This window comes from Rutidosis leptorrhynchoides, chromosome 1 (assembly GCF_046630445.1).
Source record: "Rutidosis leptorrhynchoides isolate AG116_Rl617_1_P2 chromosome 1, CSIRO_AGI_Rlap_v1, whole genome shotgun sequence".
NCBI lineage: Eukaryota > Viridiplantae > Streptophyta > Magnoliopsida > Asterales > Asteraceae > Rutidosis > Rutidosis leptorrhynchoides.
Window position 1 is genome coordinate 108502638 of NC_092333.1, and position 27315 is coordinate 108529952.

At 32.0% G+C, this 27315-nt stretch overlaps 2 protein-coding genes across 4 annotated transcripts; one reads left to right on the plus strand and one right to left on the minus strand.

Annotated features, from left to right (window-relative positions):
- The first annotated feature begins 12876 nt into the window (after positions 1–12876).
- LOC139888100 (uncharacterized) lies at positions 12877–13449 on the plus strand. The gene has a single exon (XM_071871136.1). The coding sequence runs from the start codon at positions 12877–12879 to the stop codon at positions 13447–13449; it is 573 nt and encodes a 190-aa protein (XP_071727237.1).
- A 5991-nt stretch (positions 13450–19440) lies between these two features.
- On the minus strand, positions 19441–26737 carry LOC139863927 (two-component response regulator ARR2-like). 3 transcript variants are annotated; one of them, XM_071852533.1, is made up of 6 exons: positions 26508–26737; positions 26020–26172; positions 25107–25517; positions 20660–20736; positions 19831–20541; positions 19441–19742 (listed from the first exon to the last, which is right to left on the minus strand). In XM_071852533.1, the coding sequence occupies exons 1-6, from the start codon at positions 26656–26658 to the stop codon at positions 19662–19664; spliced, it is 1584 nt and encodes a 527-aa protein (XP_071708634.1). In that variant the 5' UTR covers positions 26659–26737; the 3' UTR covers positions 19441–19661. The 3 variants fall into 3 exon arrangements, with proteins under 3 accessions (XP_071708634.1, XP_071708630.1, XP_071708640.1); XM_071852529.1 differs by having other exon boundaries at positions 19441–19745; XM_071852539.1 differs by lacking the exon at positions 26508–26737 and adding an exon at positions 26294–26328 and having other exon boundaries at positions 19441–19745.
- Between the last annotated feature and the right edge of the window lie 578 nt (positions 26738–27315).

Here is a 27315-nt window from a genome sequence, read left to right on the forward strand (position 1 = left end):
ATAGAACCGGGGGTAATCTGTGACTAACCAATATCATAACACAAGTGTAAAGCGAGAACGACTCTATATGAGACGTTTTAATTAAAAACCAATGTATTAACGCAGCGGAAAGTATTAAGTTATTACAATTTGTAAATCCAAAATGTAAATGCAAACTAAATTGTTTTAATGCCATGATATAAATGATAAAATGCGGACTCCAAAAGCAGCAAGCCCAAATAGCACACAAAGTCTTTAGCAATCTTCACTGAGACAAAACATGCTTAAAGTGTCAACCAAAAAGATTGAGTGAACGACATAGGTTTAATATATAGTGTTTAGACCACAAGATTTAATAATAAAGTTCAATCAGTTCGATAGTAGTGCTGAGGTGTATGATATCGAGACTAAACAAAGTTACCCCGTGATCACTTTTATTCGTTCGTGTCGTTAAATCATTATTATGTAACCAAAGACCAGTGGTCAAATGGTTAGAGAAGTCGCTCTCAATAGGCCTACTCACAATAACTAAATTTGCATTTATACGTAGCAATTAACGATATCATGGCAGGGATTTAGCATGAATCAAAGCATGCAGCACAGTTTGAACTAATCAAAAGAAAGTTTTCATGTACTTGTGTCTAAGCGTAAAACAGTTTGAAAGCAATCATGTGTCTCACTCCAAAGTTTAAAATAAGTAATAGAAACAGTTAAAAAGCGGGGCTATGAAGTTCACCTTAATAGCAAGCAAGAAATTTCCACGCAAGTAGTAAGTACGGAGTGTAATAGGAGATCTCAACCTAGAGATATAATGTTCGATTAGTTGATGTCTAATAGACATAAAGTTTGTTTATTAATATAGTAAACTATATTAACAGTGACCGTTTCCGAGAAAAGTTATATTTATATTAGTGAAAATATACTTAGTGTTATTAAGTATTACTATATAGGTATGTGTATATGTTATACTAATAATAGTATTATTGATTACTTTAATTATTCAACTATTATGTAAGTTATCATTATATGTTACGTATATAATTATATCTATGTGATACAATCATATATATTCTGTATTATTATTGTACATGTATGTGTTCAACACTATATGATACATATATGGTAGGTGTATGTGTTACATATAAGTGTAAGATAGTACATATACATATACTTATTACTTCTTATTATTAGGTTTACTAACTTATTAACTTACATAATGAACATTCATACATACATTCACACGTACATATACATACTTATATACACGTATGCATATATTTACATATACACACACACATATACATACAGTGTATACATGCACATACGTACTTATGCATGCATGCATGCACGTACACTATGATCATACTATGTTACTAAACCACAATCATAAGCTATATCTTTTAATCACAATCTTTATATCATAAGTTTCTAACTTAATAATTAGTAATCTTTTTAACCCTAATCAACTCATAATCTTTATCTATCTTTACTAATTAGTTAATAACTTTTCACATAAAATCATAACTTTATTCCTACATGTTTCATTAACTAGTTCATCTTTTATCAATCATAACTAATTCATAACACTTTTAGGTTTAACAATCTTATTACTCCATAATTATAATTCATACTTGTTATCATCTTTTAAATTTTATAACTAGTTTATTATCATACATCTTTAACAAAAAATCGTAACTTCCTATTAATAACTAATTATAATACTTGATCAAATTCTTTACCATTAATCATTATACAATACACAATACTTATTAATATACTTATAAGTAATTGATTTAAACACATAATGACTAGGGTTAAAAGGCTACCTTAAGCAAGATTGGATACAAGGTTTGATGATGATGCGAATGAGCAGAAAACAGAAACAAGTGGCGACAATAACCGACCCAAAACAGGTCTTCTTGGGTCCTCCTTGTCACGAACAGAAACAGAAAGCCAAACAGCAAGAACTCACGACCCAATTGGGGTCTTTTGGGTCAGATTAAACCCGACAAAAAAGACTGCAGGTATAGCAGGTTTAGCAGCAACAAAGAACGACTTATTGGACTTCTATGATCGACAGAAAAACAGAAAAACAAGCAAACACATAATCAACTAAAAAGGCTCTTTGTGGATCGAATAAAACAGCAGGTACAGAAACAAACTTACAGCAGAAAGTAGGCGACTAGCAGACTGGTTTGATCACGTCAGAAAGTAGCAACTTGGATCAGGTTTAATAGAGAATTGGGCAGGCTTTGTGTGATGGTGGTTGGCGACTGCAGGTGGGGTGTTGATGAGGGTTTGTTGTCGACAAGGCAGGCTGGAAAGAGGCTGAAGATGTCGACAGAAATTGGAGGGAATGCATGAGAGAATTTATCGACTGGCTTTAGATGGTTTGTGGTGATTTACTTTAGGGAAAAGATGAGGGTTAATATAGGTTTGATGGGTTTCCTAATTGCATTAAACTACTTGGAGATCAAGGAAGGAATTTGGGTTAAACTAGGATTTGCCAAAAACTTGGTGATCAAGTGATTATCTCCTAATTTTCTATACAGCCGATCCCTTGTGATACATATGATTTATTCCTTTTTTTTATATACGGTTTTCCTTATTTATTTATATATTATTTATATTTTTTTTATAATTATTATTATTATTAGTATTAGGGTTATATTATTTAAATACATTTTATTTATTTATTAGACCCTAACCTTTTATAAATTTTTATTTGTTCCAATTTGTTTGTATAAATTTTTATAGTTTATACAATATCACTTTTAAGTATATATATATATATATATATATATGTATATATATATATATATATATATATATATATATATATATATATATATATATATATATATATATATAGTTTATATAATAAAGATAATACACAAATACATAAACTTTATATAACGGAAATATTGATCAAAAGTTAATATTTAATCAAAGTTGTTAAACAAGTTTACGAGTACATAAAGTGTTAATAATGGAACAGATATAACAGATATAACATAACTGAAAATTGAGGGTCGTCATAAACATGGTTTTAAGGGTATGCTCGGGAGTATTGTGTGACGATCGCTCCAAATCCATATGGACAATACGTCATTCATCGATTTCATTGCGAGGTATTTGACCTCTATATGATATGTTTTGTAAACATTGCATTCTTTTGAAAAGGCACACCATATATGAATATTTAAATCAAAGGTTTTCGACATCTGATGATTTCTACATATAGACAATCATCGTAATATAATAGTATACAATGATACTTCCGTTGACAATGCAGTCAAAATAAGATACATGGTGATGATTTGGTGAATGCAACATTTCCTTGAAAAGCATGCAAGACTCCATGCACATAGCTTATCTAACATATAAACAAATAGCGGAAGACTTCTAGGGAACCTGAGAATAAACATGTTAACAAGTGTCAACACAAAGGTTGGTGAGTTCATAGTTTTAGTATTTCGCATAATCTGTATATAAAAGTGGATTACAAGATTTCAGTTGTTTCATCCAGAAACGTTTATCAAAATATTCTACAAGATTGAGCACCCTGGTAGCTAAACTTTAACATTATAATAAGTACCCCTGTTTTAACATACATGCAACCAACATGTACAATACACGCAAACCAACGTGTACTAAACTCAAATAGCATACGTCTGTTTTATAGTTCAGGCTAGGGTTTCTATACCTGGAACAGACGGGGATGTCAAGCCCTATGGATCCATATACAACTACTCGCGCCCACCAGTTCTTATAACCAGCAGTTACTAGTTACCAAAGCTAAGGGATTTTCGGTTCAAACTCAGTGTAGAATTAAGTATGTACTTGTATCCATTGCGTTTAAAATAAAGTGCATGTATTCTCAGCCCAAAATATATATTGCAAGAGCATTTAAAAAGGGAGCAAATGAAACTCACCTTAGCAGCATATAAAGTCGTTCACCAAAATGTGACCGAAACTCGGATTACCAAATAACCGTAGATCTCAACCTAGAGAACATATGTTGGTCAATAAATGTCTATCAAGCTAGGTCAGGTCATAGTGTATCACAATCCTAATGCTCGAGACCAACATACAAAAGTTTATCAAAAGTCATTTCAAAAAGTCATTCTGACTTTAGTTCAACAAAACGAGACATGCCTTATATAAGGATTCATTTACTCGGTTGGTAATATTTAAAAATCCATTTTATCAATCTCATAAACAAGTTGTTTAAATCTTAATTGTAGATTCAAAAGCAATTTCAATTAACGTCAATCATAATTTAGTTGCTTATATCTTTTAATCCATTCATCAAAACTATTCGATATCTAAATGAAAAGTTATTGATTTTTCGCTAGCTTTCCAAAAATATGTATATCATATACCTTTTACCAGTAATATATGTATTTAATTCGTGATTCATTATAAACTGTTTAGCGACGAAATTTAGTATACAAGCATGTATAAATATATATATACTCGAGCACTAGACATGGATACACAATTATTATATAAAAGATAAAATATAAGTACTTACATATCAATATTGAGATTCAATATTGTAGAAAAGTACGTAGACGTAACGGAGATGATAAACACTAGGTTTGATTCATAAATATATCCCCGAATATTACCCATAACCTCCTTGGCAATAACCCATAGTTTCCTTAGTTATTATCGGTTTGTAACCCGAATTAAAATACCCGTGTATCACTTGTTACAGTACCATACTACTAATTTAAAATTTAAGCTAGGAAATATACAGAGTGATTTATTTATGTGAGTGTGTGCGTGTTTTTAAGTTCCTAATCACAAGTACTTCGTTCATATATATATATATATATATATATATATATATATATATATATATATAAAATAATAATATAATAATATAATATATAATATAATAATAATAAACTGTGCCTAATTTAAGAAAAATGTAAGCCGCCATCACTTTTTATGTCGACAAATATTACGCGTTTCGCGTAGATAGGTACGCGGTCCGCTTATGGTGTCTTCACGAAAGTTGTAGATTTTTGAGTTACGGACGTCTGGACACCGGAATCCCCCTTTTTCTAGTTAGTATGATTTAGTTATGATTTTTCTCGTGCAAGTGCGCAGGTTTAGTGATTTCCATCATTTTAACTTGAAATCTTGAGATGAAATGTTGTAGTATTTTAGTGCTCATTAGAAACCTTTATTTTATCTTTATTTTCATTTTCACATCATTGAAAATCCATAAAAACATTTTAACAATCAAATTCTATTATATCGAAAATGTGTCCATACTAAATCGAATAACTATAGTTCTCTAAAACTAGTTACATTTACATCTTTTTATCGAAACGTTATAATAATTAAAAATCTATTATTTCGAAGAACGCTTTCATATATTTGAACTAAATCGAATAAATATAACTTAGTTTTCCAGAATTAGTTATATTCAAAATCATTCTTCAAAAGGTTTCATCTATGTCGTAAAACGTTTTCAATATTAAGAAAACTAAATAATTAACTTTATCAAGAGACACGATACAATCATTGTGTTGAAAGTTAATCTCTACTAACCTTTGTCTAGTAATCGTTAATTGACATATTTGTTCTTACTTGTAGGTCACTTTACCATTTATTCCGAATATCGTTAAAAAGGAAAGGTTTCCTATATCAAAGTGGACCTCTCAATAGAGACTCACGATCATACAATGTATCTGATAAATCAATCATTTGATATTATCTTTTAATTCTGTTGATAATTATATTAAACCTATATCGAAACAAATACGTTCGTGTAAAGTATTATACGTCTAATACTTTGTTAACGTTTTCAAGTTATAATATATACACATATACATATATAATCATGTCAGTTCATATAATGGTTCGTGAATCATTGGAATTTGGTCGAGGTTAAATGAATGTATGAACATAGTTTAAAATTCTTGAGATTCAACTTAACAAACTTCGCTTATCGTGTCGGAATAATATAAAGATTAAAGTTTAAATTTGTTCGAAAATTTTCGGGTCATCACAGTACCTACCCGTTAAAGAAATTTCGTCCCGAAATTTGAGTGAGGTCGTCATGGCTAACAATAAAAAAGTTTTTATGAAGAATATGAGTCGATAAATAAAGTTTTATCACCGTTGAATAATATGGATAAAACAATCCAATTACTCGAAGCGTATGAGGGAAGTTATTGTAATAAAGTGAAATAGAGAATAGAGATGCGTCTTATCTTTTGACGTAGTAACGATTGATTTCTGAAATTTAAGGAATAGAAAATCTTCATAATCTAAATAAGATTTGATTCTTCGGAATTTAAGGAAATTAAGATTTCCTTTGATTAAATGCGTAATCTGCCTCGATTGCTATGTCTGATATTTCGCTATAAATTGACCTCTTCCGTTTCATTTATTTTCACCACTCCTATAATCTTTTTCCTTATTTTAAACATCCCAATAGATTGTGAAAATGCTTAATCCAGTTCTGATTATTGATATTTTCCTGGCTATCGTATCCTTCATTCTTCTTTTTCATCTGCCACCAGAGGAAGTTATTTTCTTCTACTATTACCTTGGAGTTATAGTGTTTTTCGTTCTCCCGTGTCTTTATATTGCTATACGCATTGATATACACAGTTTGTAAATTTCGGGGTTGTTATAGGGCTTTATATTTTCCATTATATTTCAGAGCTTCATGCTTTTGTTTTCTCTTCCCGACCTTAAGTCAAGCAGATAATGGTCCAGAATTTGTAGATATGAATTTCGGAATGAACATAGTTAATGTTCTAAGAAGGAAATTGTAATGGCACGGTCTTGATTTGTCAAATTACCAGAATATCCGAAAAAGACCGAATCATCAAGAAAATATTTTCTTGATATGTTTAGAGGTTAAATATAATGAAAGAGTTATGTAACATGGTTCATGATGAGGGTATGATCTGTGAACCTTTATCACGTTCCATTAGAAACTCAGCATGACTTACTGTAATATAATCACGTTGATCAAGTGTCATTATATTATAATAACTCATGCTTCAGTTCCCAACACTACTTCAAACACATTCATATTTTAAACTCGAAGGTTTCAGAATTTAGAAACTAAAGTAGTTTCTTTTATGATTTTACACAGATAGCGCGAAGAAGTAAATGATTTCGGATAACAATAGTTGTGAAGATATCTTCAGAAACATCGAAGATATTTATAATGAAAGATATAATGATATCTTAGAACATTTAAGATGAGAGGATGATGAAGAATATTGTCCGCAAGGGTTTTAGAGTAAGGAACAAGGTATTTGCTAAGGATTTCAGCAGACACTCAATCATTTGTATTCTTTGAAGGTAGATTTCGTCTTTGTGATTTGTCCACAGCCTCCTTCATGGTCTGCTCAATCCATTTTCCAGTTCCAAACCTTCTCTTTTTCTAAGCTTTACCACCATACTATTCTTTATCATCAAACTTTTGACTGTTAAGGTCATTTACATTTTTTGCTGCTTCATCAGCATTTTTCCAATTTCAGAGAACTAGTTCATAGTTTGGGATGTGTTTCAGAAACTTCACATTCGAAGTATGTAAGTCTAGAAGATAGATGTTATCTATATATAACTGTTGTCGTAGAAAATGCTGCGAGATTCAAAATACTGATTGCTAATTCCCGGTGGTTGGTATGGCAATTATTGTTACAAGATGTGGATGAGTACATGATAGGGTTTCAATGAGTATAAGGATTTTTCGAAAGGTCAAGGATTAATAAAGTTGTTGGTAAATTTACTGCTAATATGGTGGAACATGAAAGGTTCCCCAGTAACAAGAATGTATATGTCAAGGTTATAATAAGGCTAATCTGAAAAGTCGAAGTTGACTGGTTGAAAGTGTGGTAAAACTGGATACTTTGAAAAGGGATTGCAAGATTATTTTCGGTAATAACAATGCTAAAGGATCTTTCACATTTTTTGAAGTCAAAGTATAGCTTTAAAAGATGTAGAGATCTAAGAATGATGTCACCCGTTAAATCTTGGCTTGGATTCTGATCCGTCAGTATCAGAATATGTAATTGAATTTGTATGGAAACGATTGTATATCGCTGTGAGCATAGTTAATAATTTTTGAATCAAAGTTGAAGAATGTACAGTATAACATATTAATTGTGAACTTATATATTTCCCGAGTATTACCTACCCGTTAAAGATTTCACAATTAATACTTTGTACAAAAGAATTTTTATTACCGTTTTTATGAAAATATATGTATGTATATTTTTTTTTCAGATGTAATACAGATTTAATGAGTTAATATCATATTAAGCTCATTTGATTTTTGGCTGGAATTAGAAATGAATAATCTCTAAAATATTAAAGATTACTTAATCTTTGCGGAGTATTTCGCTAATGAAATCAATACTTCATTATTTATTCTTATTGATATTCCTTGGTGAAGGATGTTGATGCTCGTGAAATTCTTGTGAACCTTACAAGGCACAGATGATGTTTTCTGGATAGTTTCGAGTACATCGAAAATGAAAATGTAAAATCAATTATGTAATTGAATAATACACTTGGTTTATTATGAAATGAAATTCATTGGATTGAAACAGTGATTGTAGTTAACGATGGTTAAGTTGTTAAGGAAGGATGTACATCATTGCATATTAGTAATATGAATTAACCGGGTAGTACCTACCAGTTAAGATTCACACGTAATAGCTTAGTACGAAAAGATTTATTTTGATTTCAAAATTTATATATATTAAATATACATAAAATTTCTTCAGGGAAAATGATTTAATACTTCATCGGTTATTGTTGCTGGTATTTCTTGGTAACTACGGTGCGTATGACATTGATGCTCATAGAACAGATTGTGAAGTTGAGGTTTGCGATGCGGATGTTGTTGGTGGTGGTAATGGTACTGTTGGTGTTGTTGTCGGTGCTACTGTTGATGTCGGTGATGCTGCTGGTGCTTGTAACCTTTGCACCATATTCTCCAAAGCCACTACCCGAGCGTGAAGCTCGTTGACTTCTTCTACTACACCTGGATGATTGGCGGTTCGGACGAGCGGATGAATAAGATCCTGAATTTGAGATAGTATATTATCGTGATGAGATACTCTGAAAATAAGAGAGAAAATGGTGTCTCGAACAGGTTCGCCGGTAAGTGCTTCAGGTTATTTGCCAAGAGGACAATGTGGTGGATGGAAGGGATCACCTTCTTCTTGTCTCCAATGATTAAGTAGACTATGAACCCATCCCCAATTCATCCAGAATAGATGATGGCTAATTGGTTGATCCATTCCGGTTACACTATCTTCGGAATTCAGGTGAATATCCATATCGGAATAGCTGTCGGAGTTTAAGGAATTTGAATTAGATACGGGATCCATCTTGTATAATTAGGGAGATGATTTTTGATATGAATTATATTATAGAATTTAGTTTGGTATTCTTCAATACATAATTTACATATGTATATATAATACCAAATTCCATAAATCACGGAGAAATTTTCGGAAGATGTCAGGAAAAGTTTACAGTAACAGATACTCTAAGATATGAATTTTTGTCTATACACTATTTATGCAATAAATGCAGGAAAACGTGTCTAGACTTAAGAATGATAAGCATGTAATTTCCGACAAGAAATGATAAGCAAAACTTTTAACATGCAGACACGGTCGAAGTCCAGACTTACGAATGCATCTTAACAACTATCAGTTAGACACATTCATGCAAGGCCTGGTTCGCTAGGACCAACGCTCTGATACCAACTGTGACGATCGCTCCAAATCCATATGGACAATATGTCATTCATCGATCTCATTGCGAGGTATTTGACCTCTATATGATACGTTTTGTAAACATTGCATTCTTTTGAAAAGGCACACCATATATGAATATTTAAATCAAAGGTTTTTGACGTCTGATGATTTCTACATATAGACAAGCATCGTAATATAATAGTTTACAATGATACTTTCATTAACAATGCAGTCAAAATAAGATACATGATGATGATTTGGTGAATGCAACGTTTCCTTGAAAAGCATGCAAGACTCCATGCACATAGCTTATCTAACATATAAGCAAATAGCGGAAGACTTCTAGGGAACCTGAGAATAAACATGTTAACAAGTGTCAACACAAAGGTTGGTGAGTTCATAGTTTTAGTGTTTCGCATAATCTGTATATAAAAGTGGATCACAAGATTTCAGTTGTTTCATCCAGAAACGTTTATCAAAATATTCTACAAGATTGAGCACCCTGGTAGCTAAACTTTAACGTTATAATAAGTACCCCTGTTTTAACATACATGCAACCAACATGTACAATACACGCAAACCAACGTGTACTAAACTCAAATAGCATACGTCTGTTTTATAGTTCAGGCTAGGGTTTCTATACCTGGAACAGACGGGGATGTCAAGCCCTATGGATCCACATACAACTACTCGCACCCACCAGTTCTTATAACCAGCAGTTACTAGTTACCAAAGCTAAGGGATTTTCGGTTCAAACTCAGTGTAGAATTAAGTATGTACTTGTATCCATTGCGTTTAAAATAAAGTGCATGTATTCTCAGCCCAAAATATATATTGCAAGAGCATTTAAAAAGGGAGCAAATGAAACTCACCTTAGCAGCATATAAAGTCGTTCACCAAAATGTGACCGAAACTCGGATTACCAAATAACCGTAGATCTCAACCTAGAGAACATATGTTGGTCAATAAATGTCTATCAAGCTAGGTCAGGTCATAGTGTATCACAATCCTAATGCTCGAGATCGACATACAAAAGTTTATCAAAAGTCGTTTCAAAAAGTCATTCTGACTTTAGTTCAACAAAACGAGACATGCCTTATATAAGGATTCATTTACTCAGTTGGTAATATTTAAAAATCCATTTTATCAATCTCGTAAACAAGTTGTTTAAATCTTAATTGTAGATTCAAAAGCAATTTCAATTAACGTCAATCATAATTCAGTTGCTTATATCTTTTAATCCATTCATCGAAACTATTCGATATCTAAATGAAAAGTTATTGATTTTTCGCTAGCTTTCCAAAAACATGTATATCATATACCTTTTACCAGTAATATATGTATTTAATTCGTGATTCATTATAAACAGTTTAGCGACGAAATTCAGTATACAAGCATGTATAAATATATATATACTCGAGCACTAGACATGGATACACAATTATTATATAAAAGATAAAATATAAGTACTTACATATCAATATTGAGATTCAATATTGTAGAAAAGTACGTAGACGTAACGGAGATGATAAACACTAGGTTTGATTCATAAATATATCCCCGAATATTACCATAACCTCCTTGGCAATAACCCATAGTTTCCTTAGTTATAATCGGTTTGTAACCCGAATTAAAATACCCGTGTATCACTTGTTACAGTACCATACTACTAATTTAAAATTTAAGCTAGGAAATATACAGAGTGATTTATTTATGTGAGTGTGTGCGTGTTTTTAAGTTCCTAATCACAAGTAATTCGTTATATATATATATATATATATATATATATATATATATATATATATATATATATATATATATATATATATATATATATATATATATATAATATAATATAATATAATATATAATATAATAATAATAAACTGTGCCTAATTTAAGAAAAAGGTAAGCCGCCATCACTTTTTATGTCGACAAACATTACGCGTTTCGCGTAGATAGGTACGCGGTACGCATATGGTGTCTTCACGAAAGTTGTAGATTTTTGAGTTACGGACATCTGGACATCGGAATCACCCTTTTTCGAGTCAGTATGATTTAGTTATGATTTTTCTCGTGCAAGTGCGCAGGTTTAGTGATTTCCATCATTTTAACTTGAAATCTTGAGATGAAATGTTGTAGTCTTTTAGTGCTCATTAGAAACCTTTATTTTATCTTTATTTTCATTTTCATATCATTGAAAATCCATAAAAACATTTTAACAATCAAATTCTATTATATCGAAAAACGTGTCCATACTAAATCGAATAACTATAGTTCTCTAAAACTAATTACATTCACATCTTTTTATCGAAACGTTATAATAATTAAAAATCTATTATTTCGAAGAACGTTTTCATATATTTGAACTAAAATGAATAAATATAATTTAGTTTTCCAGAATTAGTTATATTCAAAATCATTCTTTAAAAGGTTTCATCTATGTCGTAAAACGTTTTCAATATTAAGAAAACTAAATAATTAACTTTATCAAGAGACACGAGATAATCATTGTGTTGAAAGTTAATCTCTACTAACCTTTGTCCAGTAATCGTTAATTGACATATTTGTTCTTACTTGTGGGTCACTTTACCATTTATTCCGAATATCGTTAAAAAGGAAAGGTTTCCTAAATCAAAGTGGACCTCTCAATAGAGACTCACGATCATACAATGTATCTGATAAATCAATCATTTGATATTATCTTTTAATTCCGTTGATAATTATATTAAACCTATATCGAAACAAATACGTTCATGTAAAGTATTATACGTCTAATACTTTGTTAACGTTTTCAAGTTATAATATATACACATATACATATATAATCATGTCCGTTCATATAATGGTTCGTGAATCGTTGGAATTTGGTCGAGGTTAAATGAATGTATGAACATAGTTTAAAATTCTTGAGATTCAACTTAACAAACTTCGCTTATCGTGTCGGAATAATATAAAGATTAAAGTTTAAATTTGTTCGAAAATTTCCGGGTCATCACATATTGATTGTATGCATTGGGAGTGGAAGAATTGTCCCGTTGCTTTGAAGGGACAATACACTAGGGGTGATCACAAGAAACCTACCATTATGCTTGAAGCAGTTGCTTCGTATGACTTGTGAATTTGGCATGCATTTTTTGGAATGGCGGGTTCCAACAATGATATAAATGTTTTGAATCAATCCTATATTTTTGATAAACTTAAAAAGGGAACATCTCCACTAGCACCAATTGAGGTAAACGATAATCAGTACACAAAAGGCTATTACTTAGCTGACGGTATATATCCTGACTGGGCTACTCTTGTCAAAGGTTTTGCGTGTCCGACAGATGATCCAAGGATTAAGTTTACTAGGTTTCAAGCTAGTGCCCGAAAGAATGTAGAGAGGGCATTTGGGGTTCTTCAAGGTCGATTTCATATTTTAAGGTTAGCAGCACGCACTATGTCGGTAAACAAGATGCGGAGAGTTATGGACTGTTGTATCATATTATATAATATGATTTCGGAGGATCAAGGATTTGCGTTAAGTGATTGGGAAGAAGAGTTCATTACCGAAGATATGGAGAATCGTCCGGAACGGATACCGAATAGAGGACGGGATCAAGACGTTATCATCCGAGAAATAAGAGATAGGACGGTGCACGACCAACTAACCGATGATCTAGTTGAACATATTTGGAACCTTCCGTCCGCATTCCGCACCATGAATGGTTAAATTTATGTAATGGTTAAATTTTATGTAATGGTTAATTTTTATATGTTTTTTAATTATATGTAATATAATTTGTATGCATAATAAAATAAAAAAAAAAAGAAAAAATAAAACTGGTGGGACCTGTTTGACACTGGAGGGGCGTCACGGTTATTTTGGTGTCAAAGGGTGACACTGCCATGTCAGAGGCAGATTGCACTTTTTGGCCAAAAAGTGGACAATCTGCCTGTGACGTCACAGACAGAGTTATATATGGTCTTAGTACAACTGGTAGAAGCTCTCTCTCTTTTTTTTGGAACAACAATTCGGGATCACAAGGGGACTAAACCACCCACACGTTCATCTCCCGCAGTTGCATAACCAGCCCCCAACTGCTGTCCAGGAGGAAACTCGACCCAATCCGAGAGTATGTACGGTAAAACCCCCTCCCCCACTGCCTCTAGTGCCCCCACAACGCGATGTGCGGAAGGCACCCTTGAGTTGGATTCAAGGGTTAACGGGCAACCTTGTGTGCAATGCTGCACCGCACGGGAGTCGAACTCCTGACTTCTCACTAAGAGAGGCAAACCAGTACCACATGAGCTGCAACACAAGGTCGAAGCTTTCTCTCTTTTAAATTTAGGAAAACCTTAACTTTTTTCAGATCTAGTTTTACATCACTACCATTCGCTTGTTAGCCACAAAAGCTTCACTGGTGGTCTGGCCTATCATCCTCTTTGCTTTCTCTTTTATCTTTCTTCTCCTTACCTATATTTGTTTTCTTTTTCGATTATGACCGAGCATGGAGGTCTCGCGACTTTTTTCGGTCATAACTCTTGTCTCAGGCGATAAATATCAAAGTTTGCTTGAGTATTCTAATGGTAGGATCCAATGAGTTTCGGTCCCTTCTTCTTCATCGTCGAAGTTTTTTTTTTCCCAATGTTTCTATTTTTCGGTGATGCCATACGGGTTTTCTTTCTCTCGGTTCTACGTAATTCTTAGCCTTTTGTTTTTTTTTTGATCTTGTGGTCGTGCAGTTGTTGCAGTTTTGGTTAGTTTTTCGTGGGTTTACATTTTGATGCAAGTCGTGTGTATTCAAACGGCGATTTTCGCAGGTGGAGCTTCACTTTTAGGTTTGTGGGTATTCAAAGATAATGGTTTGGTAGGTTTTTTTTTTTTCTCTCTGGTCCCTACATTTCTTCTACACACATTATCTTTTACGCACCATGTCCCATTTTTCTTCCTCGGAGCAGTTTTTCAACGATTTTGCCCTTGTGTCGTTGCCTTTTCGATTGGATGCTAATACCTTCTCGGTCGTCTTGCAATTTTCAGACATGTTCAGTTGGTGGTAATTTGAGGTTTCAAGGATGTTTGCCATCCGTTTAGTGTGTGTCATTTTTTGGCGGTGGCAAGTTCTCCAGTCGTGTTGCCTAAGATTTCTACCTACCTTGGTTTGTTTGAACTGTGATGGTGCTCCGGTTTTATTAGTTGGGTGGCTTCTGATGCATATTTTTCGAAAGAGGTTTGCGATGGATTGGTCGTTGTTTTGCAGAGTCTTCGTTGTTGATGGGCGTCAGTTTGGTAACGATTGGGAATGATGGTCTCATCTGGAGTGTTTCACATGATTGTATGTTTTAATTGTTGTACATCGATTGTTAGATGTTGTATTGGTTCGTTTCGTTGGTTATTGTTGGACTAGCTTGTGTCCAATTGTTCAATGTTGTATTGTTGTATTTGGTACTTGTAATGTAATAGAGCCTGGTCAATTGTAGTCAAGGGATTGTTGGATCTTCTCATTTCATATGCAACAGGCTCTAATACATTTGTAACGTAAATAGAACTTTCTAACATACTTTAATTTAAATTTTCGTTTTTCATAAAAATTAAATCTATTCTAATAATATATTAAATATCAAATATTGTGTATTTTTTCTAAAACTGTGACATGTATTCTTTTTAATTTTTTTCTTTCTGAAGATAATATATTTGAGACGAATGAAATACTCCGTACATCATAATAATCATAACAAAAAAGAATGTAACTTAGAATGTAATGATTACTATGGAATTATTTTATTTTATAATGCACCACTGCACCCTTATAATTTGACAAAATTGAAAGTGGCCGTAAAAGTATGAGGATCAAAGGGGAAAAAGGGTGATTAAAGATGGTAATGACCGACACCTCAAAAAACATTAACTTTCCAGGCTGTTTTGGAGAAAATGTTTCAACGCATATTTGGTAATATTACGTGAATGATCCTTATGGTTTTCGTCAAATTCACTTTCTGCCCCGATTTCACATTCTGATGACACCTATTGGAGCTGTAAAAGTCACGTGTCATTTACGGTTCATAATCATAACCTGTGTAATTTGTCAATATATGTTGTTGACATTTAAAATACTCATTATCAATTAGAAAACAGAAGAAGACAAAAAAAAAAAAAAAAAAATTAGAATTATTCATTTGAAACTTTTTCACAATTTTGTCACCTTACTCCCCGATCTTTACATTATGATAAATTTCACTCCCTTTTAAACTTTTTCACAATTTTGTCACCTTACCCCACTGTCTTTACATTATGTTAAATTTCACCCCCTTTTGATTACCTTTTTAATTTTGCCCAACCCTCTAATTTTAAGAGATATATATTAAACACTGTAAAATAATAACACAAAGACATAAGTGGCTGAGTGGCTTGGTGGCCTTTGTTCTTTCCAGATGGGTGCAGGTTCGACTCTTGCAGATTTTGGGCCCAGCGAAGTGGGCCGACCCGAATACTTGTATAGTATCAATTGGAAAACAAAAGAAGACAAAAAAATGGCACTATTCATTTGAAACTTTTTGACAATTTTGTCACCTTACCACCCCCGGTTTTTACATTATGTTAAATTTCACCCCTTTTAATTACCTTTTAAATTTTTACCAACTCTCTACTTTTAAGGGATATATCTTAAACAAACTATAAATTTATCAGAATGAAAATGTAGATCAGTTGGTAAGGAGGTTTGTTGAAATCTAAAAGGACGCAGGTTCGAACCTTGAAGTTGGCCTTTTTTTTTTTTTTTTTAAGGCAAGCGATCTTGGGCCCAGTGAAGTGGGCCGGCGCGAATACTTGTTTACTTCATTTGACAATAAAAGTTTTTGACATTTAAAATACTCATTTATTTTATCCCAAGTTAGCATACAATGCCAAATCTTAAACTCTCATATATTTTAATTTACGTTTTTCTTAAAGGAAAAAATAGATATATTAAAAGCCAAAATCGGCAATCCAATACAAACAAAGTGCAGCCCAACAAGCCCACCAAACAACAAAATGCAAGCCCAAAAAAAGGCAAAACCTAGCCTAAACAAACTATGCTAACTTTAATTTAAGTTTTTTAAGGGTAGGTGTTTTTGAAGAATTGTTTAATCAAGATTGAAGAATTATTCATAAATGTAAATTTAAAAGTTCACTTAAAATTGTATATAAAAATTTTATAATCACACTTGTAATTTTGAAAGTTCACTCTGGATTGATGGTTGAAACTTGTTATTAAAGCTTGCTTTCCAGTTGCAACCGCAATGATTGAGAGTTGGTTTTGGCAATTAAGCTTATCAAATCAGATTTGCGTAATCAAATGAATATAATGAATTCATGAACGATCGTCTTTTTGGCATCATAAAACAGAAGCACTTGCTAGTGTTACGGGTGAAGCAACTAAGGGTGTGCACCATTTGGTTTGAAACCGAATAATCCGAATATCGAATTGAATCCAAACCAAAAATAACCAAATCGAATTTTTTAAATGGTTTTCGGATCGATCGAAACCGAAACCGAATTCGTAATTCGGTTTTTGGTTTGATTTTCGATTTTCAGAATTTTAAATTCGGTTAACCGAACACCGAATTAAAAACCGAAGTCAAATTAATAACATATTAAAACATATTTATATTTATAATATTTATATTTATATTATATTTATGTATTATTTTATTATTATTAAACAATAAACATGTTATTTATATTATATTTTATGTATTATTTATAATGACATTAAAATGTAACACCATTAACAAATTTAACTTAGCTAGCTTAATAGTAGAAAGCTAATTGTTTTGGTCTTGTGGAATTATAAACTCTACTTATATTGGCTAGAATATATGTAATGTGAATGGTGTAATCCGTGTAATCCATAGTAGTTTAATATTTATATGTAAGTAATTATGCTAGTTAGAATTTTAATTTTTAGAGAATTTCGGTTTTAACCTAAACCAAACCGAAATCAAATTCAGTTTTCGGTTTGGTTTTGGTTTCGGTTTTGATATTCAAATTCGGTTTCGGTTTAGTTTTTGGTTTTTATTTTCTAAGTTTCAAAACCGAAAAAACCGAACCGAATAAACCGAAAAACCGAAAAACTGAAAACCGAACCGATGAACACCCCTAGAAGCAACTATGGATCATTTACATTGAAGGAACTATCGTAGAGAACATTTGTGTTCGAAGATAACTTGAATTTTTATGCTTGTAGTTAATTATAGTTTTCAATTGATTTTTTCGATACATTTGTGACCCCAATGACATAGATTTCTTGCTCCGCCCCTGTTAGTGCGCCAGTCAAGTGTTCAATACTTCAATATATGGCCCAATGTCAATTGTACCTCCATGATGTGTGTGTGCGCGCGCGCGTGTGTGTGCGTGTTCGTGTGCGTGTGCGTGTGTGTGTGTGTGTGTGTCAGAAAATAAAATGGTGATTGAACTTGAGTCTATTACTTATGAATGACATAAGGAGGGTTTGGGCCGGATTTAGGTAAATTCCAGACTCGAACCCGATTAAAAACACCCGCCCAAAACTTGGACGCGGACCCACCAGGTTCCAATTTAATTACTAACTAGCGGGTAAACGGGCTTTCCCACGAGTATTTGTGTTCCAATTTACTTACAAATTATCGGGTATACGGGTTTACTCAGAGGTATTCGAGTTTTTTTCTAGGTATACGGGCCGCGTAATAGGGTATACGGACGGAGTAATCGGGTTATATGGACTCGAGTCGTTTTTTGGGTATACGAGACGGATAATCAGGGCTTGTGTCTAAAACCATTCCCGGATCCGGACCTGCGAAAAAATTAAAAACCATCCCTATACCCCTATACCCGACCGTAGATCTATTTACCCGTCCCAAACCCAGCCGGAAAATATTGAGTTTCGAGTTTCCCATCGGCTACGGGTTTTGTTGCCACCCGAGATTCCCAAATCCGACTAGGCTATCACTTGGGTTATATTTTGTTTTGGCTTTGTCTGAAACGTAATGTCATACTTTTATTTATGTTACTGCAATGTAAGACTGATAAGATTTTTTTGTTATGAATTGTGTGATCGATAAGAGTTACTATTATATAATACTCCGTATCAGTAATTTTAAATAACAAAATTCGAGAGAATAAGATAATCAACTTACTTTCTGATATGAACAGACTTTGACTATAGATAAATCATGATATTGACATCATAATGTTAGCGAAATGTAAACAGTCATAATTCTACTCGAATATAAAGAAATTAATTAAAAAATAATTTTGGCTAACACGAATGATGTGGTTGTAATATATGAGGGCACTACCTATAAATCTACGGGGTGTTTGAAGTTCACATTGAACTAGTATATTAATCACAAAACCTAAATAAGTCCAAACGATGGATATATAACAAGACAAATGACTAAACATATAGCTAACATTTATGTTACAGGAAACAAAATATTCATGATGTACATATCATATGAAGGTCTAAAGAAACTTTATATCATATAGTTTTAATGAAAACACGATCCTTAAGTTTTAGTTACTTGATGATTTCATGTTTGAATACCCACATTCTTGAAACTCTATAACCACCAAATTCTCAAAGGGTGTATGTGATCACTAAAACAAGTAACACCATTAAAAGTTCAAATTATGCATCTATAATCTATAATGGATATATAATGAACAATTCAAAAATTCAAAAATTCAAAAATTCAAAAACCTGAGTATGTACTTAAGCAAACAATAGAGACACCCCAAATTAAACTAGACCACAAAAATTGAATTTTTAAATGTTCTAACCAACAATTTGTTGCCTGTAAAACAGTCAAAAATTCAATCCCATATCCCTTTCCATGCTAAGTTTAAAGCCGCAAGAACAATGTTAATCACCAAAAAAAAAAAAAAAAAGTTATGACCGAAATCTGAAAACATCGCAAAAACGAGCACTATGTTACCCGCGAAAAATCATCCAATGCATTCCCACCAAATACAAACTCGTTTTCTGTTTGTCTAAAGCTTCCTTGTTGCTGCTGCATCACAAATTTAATTATTCATAATAGTATTGAGTACAGTCAAAGTTACTGTACATAAATATTTGTTGAAGCTTTAACGTACCTGGTTTAAGATTGCAGCTAGTAGTTCATCTTGAGTGTCCCCGAAGCCATTGATGTGGGTCCCACTTTCATCATCCGCCAAGAATGAATTTGGAAATTTCGTGCGAGAAGAATAAGAGAGCCCGTTGTTGAAGATCATATTTTCAAAGCCCGAATCTTGTGGTGTAATTTGATTTGAATTGTTGAAAACACTGTAACTTGGATCAATACTGCCTCCCGAAACATTCATCCCTAAACCATTTGTCAACATTCCATCAGACAAAACCGGCTGCCTTGATTGATTTTGACTTTGACTTTGACTTGGACCAACAAGTGGCATTAGTTCTTGACTATTAACATTGCTAAACAACTGCTGTTGAGATTGATGCAAGCCCGCACACTGATTTGGTCCAATATTTGTTGGTATGCCATGAAGCAAATGTGGAGTATTGACTTCTCCAAATCGGGAATTTGAATCTTCGAAGCTAAATACGTTTCTTTGATTTGCAGGCATCGAAATTGGAGAATTTGAGTTACTTGAAGAGCCGCGAACTGCAGCGTGGAGTGCCGTGAGGCTTTGACCAGGAAGTTGACCAGTAACCATACTTTGTAGATCAAGCCCGTTTAGTGATGACATTGACCCGTAACCCGAATCAGGGCTACCCATAAACGGAGTATTGATCAATCGAAATTGTTGCGACTTGTTTAGACGTCTAAGATATTGACGATATTTCTGCACCAATCACGCGCACGTGTTAACGCTTTCTAAACCATACATAGAACTATTAATCAATTATAAGAAACACACTTGAATTAAAAGCTTAAGATCTCATCGTGTTTCGAATCCTTACCTGAAGATGGCTCGCAACGTTTTCTCTACTTAAATCTGGGACATTCATCAGCTCTAAGATTCTCTTCGGAACAGCTTCTGCATTGGTTTAGATTTGGTTTATATATATATATATATATATATATATATATATATATATATATATATATATATATATAATCAAGAGTAAAACACTTTTTTGGGAAGGGGAAGCAAATTTTTTTTTCTTTTTTCGTTTTTTTAAAAAACTTTTTTCGCGAACATTATAGATTAGATGAAAATATGAACATTTAAAAAAGACACTTTGTGATGAATGTCATTATTTTGGCGGGAAAACGTTCGAAGAAAAAAATAAAAACATTCAATGCATTGAATGTTTTGCTGCTAAGTTTATTTGCATCGTTTTGTCTTCATCTTGTGTGAAGTGTTTTTTTCGAATTTAGCCCGATTTAAAGTTTAGGGTTCCTCAACCCAAAAACCCTAAACCCTAAACTCTAAACCGTTCGTGTTAAAATATTCAATCTAAACCTTAATTTCTAAACCCAAAACCCTAATTTCTAAACCCTAATAGCTAAACCCTAATTTTTAACCCCCTAATTTCTAAACCCTAATTTCAAACCCCTTAAAAAAAACTCAGAATCAAAACATTCAATGCATTGAATGTTTTCATTTTTTTCTTCGAGCGTTTTACCGTAAAAATAATAATGTTCATCACAAAGTGTCTTTTTTAAATGTTCATCTTTTCATGTGATCTTGATGCCTGCAAAAAAAAATTTTGAAAAAAATGAAAAAAAATTACTTCCCTCAAAAAAGTGCTTCCCTCTTGATTAAATCTCTCTCTCTCTCTCTATATATATATATATATATATATATATATATATATATATATATATATATATAGGATCCAGTGAGAACTTTTTTAGTGTGAGAACTCTAGGAACTCCAAAAACACTGAAATTCGAGCAAAATTCAAAAACACGGACGAACAAAAAATTCATTGTCGAGCAAAAAAAAAATTTTTTGTTCGAATTTCAAAATGTAGAACACACTTTTGTTCGAATATCAACATTTTTGTTCGACTACCCGTGTGTTCTACATTTTTTTGTTCGACTATCAAAGATGTAGAACACAAATTTGTTCGCCCGCCTTTTTTTTGTTCGACTATCACTTTTTTTGTTCGCCCTTGTTCCATTTTTTGCTCGAATTGCTCCTTTTTTGTTCGGTCGTGTTCCATTTTTTGCTCGAATTGCTCCTTTTTTGTTCGATCGTGTCCCATTTTTGCTCGAATTTCCCTTTTTTGCGCGAATTTACCATTTTTTGCTCGAATTTCAGTGTATATATATATATATATATATATATATATATATATATATATATATATATATATATATATATCGGGTCATAATCAAGAGGGAATCACTTTTTTGGGGGAAGGGGGAAGCAATTTTTTTTTCTTCGTTTTTTGAAAAAACTTTGTTCACGAACATATAGATTAGATGAAAATATGAACATTTAAAAAAGACACTTTGTGATGAATGTCATTATTTTGGCGGGAAAACGCTCGAAGAAAAAAATAAAAACATTCAATGCATTGAATGTTTTGCTGCTGAGTTTATTTGCATCGTTATGTTTTCATCTTGTGTGAAGTGTTTTTTTCGAATTTAGCCCGATTTAGAGTTTAGGGTTTAGGGTTTAGGGTTTTCAGGTTTACTCCGTAAACCCTCAACCCAAAACCCAAAACCCAAAACCCTAAATTCTAAACCGTTCGTGTTAAAATATTCAATCTAAACCCTAATTTCTAAACCCTAAACCCTAATTTCTAAACCCCAAAACCTTAATTTCTAAACCCTAATAGCTAAAACATAATTTTTAACCCCCTAATTTCTAAACCCTAATTTCTAACCCTTAAAAAAAACTCAGAATCAAAACATTCAATGCATTGAATGTTTTCATTTTTTTCTTCGAACGTTTTACCGCCAAAATAATAACATTCATCACAAAGTGTCTTTTTTAAATGTTCATTCCCTTTTTTTGCGCGAATTTCCCATTTTTTGCTCGAATTTCTCTTTTTTGCTCGAATTTCAGTATATATATATATATATATATATATATATATATATATATATATATATATATATATATATATATATATATATATATATATATATATATATATATATATATATATCAGGTCATAATCAAGAGGGAAGCACTTTTTTGGGGGGAAGGGGGAAGCAAATATTTTTTTTTTTCGTTTTTTGAAAAAACTTTGTTCACGAACATATAGATTAGATGAAAATATGAACATTTAAAAAAAGACACTTTGTGATGAATGTCATTATTTTGGCGGGAAAACGCTCGAAGAAAAAAATAAAAACATTCAATGCATTGAATGTTTTGATGTTGAGTTTATTTGCATCGTTATGTTTTCATCTTGTGTGAAGTGTTTTTTTCGAATTTAGCCCGATTTAGAGTTTAGGGTTTAGGGTTTTCGGGTTTACTCCGTAAACCCTCAACCCAAAACCCTAAACCCTAAATTCTAAACCGTTCGTGTTAAAATATTCAATCTAAACCCCAAAACCCTAATTTCTAAACCCTGATAGCTAAACCATAATTTTTAACCCCCTAATTTCTAAACCCTAATTTCTAACCCCTTAAAAAAACTCAGAATCAAAACATTCAATACATTGAATGTTTTCATTTTTTTCTTCGAGCGTTTTACCGCCAAAATAATAACATTCATCACAAAGTGTCTTTTTTAAATGTTCATATTTTAATGTGATCTTGATGTCTGGAAAAAAAATTCAAAAAAAACGAAAAAAAATTACTTCCCCCCAAAAAAGTGCTTCCCTCAGAGGGAAGCACTTTTTTGAGTGTAAATATTTTTTTTTTTCGTTTTTAAAAAAAATATATTTTCCACAAATATTAAGATTATGTGAAAATATGAAAATTTTTAAAAGAAATACTTTGTGATAAATGTTATTATTTTGGTGGAAAACTGCTCGAAGAAATAATTGATAACATGTAACATGCATCATGAGTAATGTTATATTCCTAATAACATTCATCGTGATGAATGTTATTCTTGAGCGTCTTTTTTTCATCTTATGTGAAGTTTTTTTCATATAAGATGTTAGTCCCTAACCCCAAAACCCTAACCCCAAACCCCAAACCCCCAAACCTAAACCCCAAACCCCAAACTCCAAACTCCAAACTCCAAACTCCAAACTCCAAACTCCAAACTCCAAACTCTAAACCATTTGTGTAAAATTCATTCTAAACACTAATTTCTAAACCCTAATTTATAAACCTTTAACGCTCTAAGAATAACATTACTCATGATGCATGTTATCAGTTATTTCTCGGAGCGTTTTCCCGCCAAAATCAATAATCACAAAGTGTCTTTTTTAAATGTTTATATTTTCACATAATCTTAATGTTTGTAAAAAAAAAAAAATTTAAGAAAAAAACGAAGAAAACAAAAATTACTTCCCCCTTCCCCCAAAAAAAGTAGTTCCTATGTTAACCTTTTTTAAGGTTTTTTTTTTCAAAATTTAGCCCGATTTAGAGTTTATGATTTAGTGGTTAGGGTTTAGGGTTTAGTGTTTTGAGTTTAGTCCCTAAACCCAAAACCCTAACTCCTAAACTCTAAACCATTCGTTTTAAAAACTCAATTTAACCCTAAACTCTAATTTCTAAACCCTAATTACTAAACCCTAAACATTGTTTTTCTTTAATCAAAAATCATTTTTTCATTTTTTTTTAGTTATCATACATCTAGTGTATGAACAACTATTAACATACATCACATGTATGTTAACAAGCCTGTTGATATATATATATATATATATATATATATATATATATATATATATATATATATATATATATATATATAATAAATACTAATCCCAGAATTTTTTTTAATCAGATTTGTAGAACTAAAGATATAGAAATCACAAGTTTACTTATCCCCTTTTTCACAAAGACCCCATTAGCGCTTGATCTTTCCCATATATATATATATATATATATATATATATATATATATATATATATATATATATATATATATATAGGGTGAAAGAAAAAAAAGGGGAAGTAGCCTAATATCATTTATCACCGGCGTAATAACATTCACACATCTGTTAACATTCATCACGCTTCTTCCCTCTATTCCCTTTTTTTGCTTCTCCTAGATCGCACCCCTATATATATATATATATATATATATATATATATATATATATATATATATATATATATATATATATATATATATATATATATATATATATATATATATTTGTACATTTATATTAATATAAAATATAAATTTAAGCCTCGATTCGTATTCAATTTTAGCCTGTTAGTCACCCCACCCATTTTACTACCTCTATAGACCGGTTAACACGTGATCCAGTTTAATGTAACGAAAAAATTAACAAAAAAACTAGTTGAGAACTTACTATCAATCCCGATCATATTAATGGCAGCCACAAACTGTTGATGTAGCTCAATAGACCAAACTACACGAGCTTTCTTAGAAGACCCATCGCGTTCTTCATCTTCCTCCTCTTCATCATTCAACCTCTTTGAATTTTTCCAATTATGCCCTTCGTTTGCAGACGAAGATTGGTCAACATCCTCAGAAACCTTTTGACTTTGGTCAACATCTTCAGAATCCTTTTGACTCTGGTCAACATCATCAGCGCTAGCTAACGCCGGCTCGATATCTTTCCATTCGTGTCTCCGTTTTCGAACCATGTGTTGCCATATGTTACGCAACTCCTCAATACGAATGGGCTTAATTAGATAATCACATGCACCATGAGTAATGCCCTTCAAAACCAGACTCTGCCCATCATCAGCTGACATCACTGTATAATTCGCCATAAATATAAATATTAAATATATTAATTAAATACTATCATAAACTGAAAGTGAGAAATCAACCAACACTAGGAAATTGAATGAAACAGTGACTCAATGCTGATAATAATTCCTTTAAGTTATGCCCATTTGATCAATAATTCAATAATCAACATAAACACAAACATGTATAAAAATATTGAACATGAACTTTGATTTAAATTCAACCAAAAATGAGACATCGACTGAAACAGTGATTCAATGCTACTACTGATAAGTCCTTAAAATTATGCCCATCTCATTAATCTGATTAATAATTCAAAAATTAATATAAACACAAACATGACCTGTGATCAACAATACATGCATCAATTTAAATCAATATACACCAAAGAAATTATTCACTAACCACTAGAGAAATTATTAGTAATCAAACCAAACAGTATATATACATACAAATCAACACAAAATATCATGCAAGATATATATTTGGACGATTATTCGACTTACTGATAACAGGGAGGTCCATCTCTAGACCAATATGTTCAAGAAGTTTGAATCCATCCATGTCTGGCATATGAACATCACTTAAAACCACATCATAACCATTTTTATTTTCTCTCAATAATGATAAACCAGTCACAGCTCTATTGCATACAGTTGCTGCACAAAAAATTAAAAAAAATATTTTCCTTGAAATAACAATTCAATGACACAAAACAAATAAATATTATACAAAAATTATAAGCTAAAAAATTCTTAAATCAGAGAAGCTGAACTATACATAATAAAAGGTTGAATCTTTTTTAGGATTTTGCTAACGACATTCTTAGACTATCGTAATACGCATAAAGTTCTTGTACAATTTATTAACTTCCACCGTGAAAGTGACCATGTAACCGCTGTGTACAATAATTAATTAAATTGCATACTAACCACAACCTTAGCAAAATTCTTTTTTTATCATAACATTAAGCTTTGTCTATGTTTGCACGTACCTTTATAATTGCACTTTGTTAACATCTGTTTTAAGATCATTAGACAAGTTGGGTCATCATCAACAACCAGAACCCGGAGACCTGCCGGAAACTTGTCTGGTACATGACCGCCGGCGGACTTCAAGGAAGATGAATTTGAAGAAGGCATCATAAAATATTCGAATTTCAAGATTATTAATTAAGAGAAAAAATCAATTGCACCCACAAACATAAATGCATTATATGTTAATTTGAATTATACCCAATTGAACTTGAACAAGAAAACGCATACCCGTTGAATAAAATTGAAACTAAAATATAAGTAATACCCGGAACGTTTATTCGCAAAATTCTCGACTTTATTATTAGAGAAAATTACGAGGATTATTTATAACGAAAATCGATTTGTGATATAATGTGGGTTTAATAATCTGTTGAGATTCATGGTTTATATACTAGTGAGCATGGCCCGTGCGATTGTCCACGTTTCAGTAGTTTTGATATTCATGTTTCAATTGGTTGCATAATCGAGTTGACTAAGATTCTGGATGAGGTATATATTGTTAATATGCAGATGAACTTCTTCCATTATTTTAAAGTTGCATTGAACACACCCTTTTTGGATATGATTGATAAGCAATATTTGTAAGGCCACAATTAGGTCATTGCATATTCCTGTAGAATCTATTGGTAAGCCTAAATAATCACACAAAATCGAGGATCCATCATGTGATTAATATGTTGACAATTTTACCACTAAAGCATCAATCATTAAATAAATAAATAAAAATACAATCAGCATCAATTCATAACTTATAAAAATGACATG

Coding starts and splice junctions, on each gene's coding strand:
- LOC139888100 (XM_071871136.1), top strand. CDS start 12,877: ATGGCGGGTTCCAACAATGATATAAATGTTTTGAATCAATCCTATATT.
- LOC139863927 (XM_071852529.1), bottom strand. CDS start 26,658: ATGATGCCTTCTTCAAATTCATCTTCCTTGAAGTCCGCCGGCGGTCAT. Junction 20,737..25,106: donor TAATATGATCGGGATTGATA/GTAAGTTCTCAA, acceptor AAACCAATGCAG/AAGCTGTTCCGAAGAGAATC. Junction 19,746..19,830: donor TAGCTGCAATCTTAAACCAG/GTACGTTAAAGC, acceptor TTTGTGATGCAG/CAGCAACAAGGAAGCTTTAG.